Source organism: Salvia hispanica, chromosome 3 (assembly GCF_023119035.1).
Source record: "Salvia hispanica cultivar TCC Black 2014 chromosome 3, UniMelb_Shisp_WGS_1.0, whole genome shotgun sequence".
In the NCBI taxonomy this organism is placed as follows: Eukaryota; Viridiplantae; Streptophyta; class Magnoliopsida; order Lamiales; family Lamiaceae; genus Salvia; species Salvia hispanica.
The window spans coordinates 54,924,187-54,925,203 of NC_062967.1; the positions used below are offsets into that span (position 1 = coordinate 54,924,187).

The window sequence follows — 1,017 nt, forward strand, 5'->3', positions numbered from 1 at the left end:
ATTTCGACACCCTAAAATGATTGCGAAAAGTAAGACATATCAAACATGAAAGACAAAAATATCTATGCAAAGTTCATAACCATAAACTGTAGATTGTTATGCTTACAACAAACGAAAGCTGGATCGTAGATTCACTATAAACCTGACAAAAATCATCACCAGTCTGCCATCCCCATGGGGATACCATGTCCAAAAAATCAAAAACCACCTGAAATGCTAGGCTTCAATCGAAGTCCGTAAAGTTCAAAGTTCATGACAAAACAAGGCAGACTGCACGTGATTTTCACAAAATGAAACACAACACCACAACAAAATCCCACAATGACACCCACAAGTTTAATCTGCGTTTCTGCGACGGCCACACCTCTGAGCCCTCCTGGTGACGCTTATTGGACGAGGTGGACCTGCCGCTCCTGCTGTCCCCTGAGTAGGCTGCCCTCTCCCAGCTGCTGGTGCTTGTTTGGCCGGAGCAACCCGCGGTGCGGCAGTTGATCGACTTGAAGATGGTCCCGCACCAGATTGCGGCTGGCTAGAAGATGCTCCACTCCTTTGACTAGTCGGTGTCGGTGGTCGAGGGTCGTTTTGACAGGTTCTCCTGTTGTGCCCTATCTGACCGCATCGACTGCACGTGATCAAGGTTGACCGCATAAGTTCTTCGACCCCATTCTCACGATATTGTACCTGTGTTTCCCAACAAGCAAAATTATGGTAACTTAGTGGCATTACCTGATTTTTGTAGCATAACATAAGTACCTACTTATCAAATTAAATGTATAAACTGATTTTGCTTTCATTTAAAATTGGAAAAAAATGGAATCAGATGTGAGAATATCACAATGATGTGGCATAAGTTAAAGGCTATACGAGTATAATATTGCAAAACTTGTTTGGATTTCACTTATTTGCAAGAGGATAGAAAGCATGCACTTATTTCTAATTAATTTAATTACTACAAAGATGTATCTGTATTATGGTAACTTAGTGCTCATACCTGATTTTGTTCTCTTCTAACCGTGC

At 41.9% G+C, this 1,017-nt stretch overlaps 1 protein-coding gene across 1 annotated transcript in view; it reads right to left on the minus strand.

Annotated features, from left to right (window-relative positions):
• Positions 1–194: 194 nt before the first annotated feature.
• LOC125208875 overlaps positions 195–1,017 on the minus strand; it is a 1,634-nt gene continuing 811 nt past the window's right edge. Inside the window, exon 2 of the mRNA XM_048108371.1 lies at positions 195–681. Within this exon, the coding sequence (XP_047964328.1) occupies positions 337–681 (345 nt within the window). The 3' untranslated portion in view covers positions 195–336. The remainder of the gene's footprint in view (positions 682–1,017) is intronic.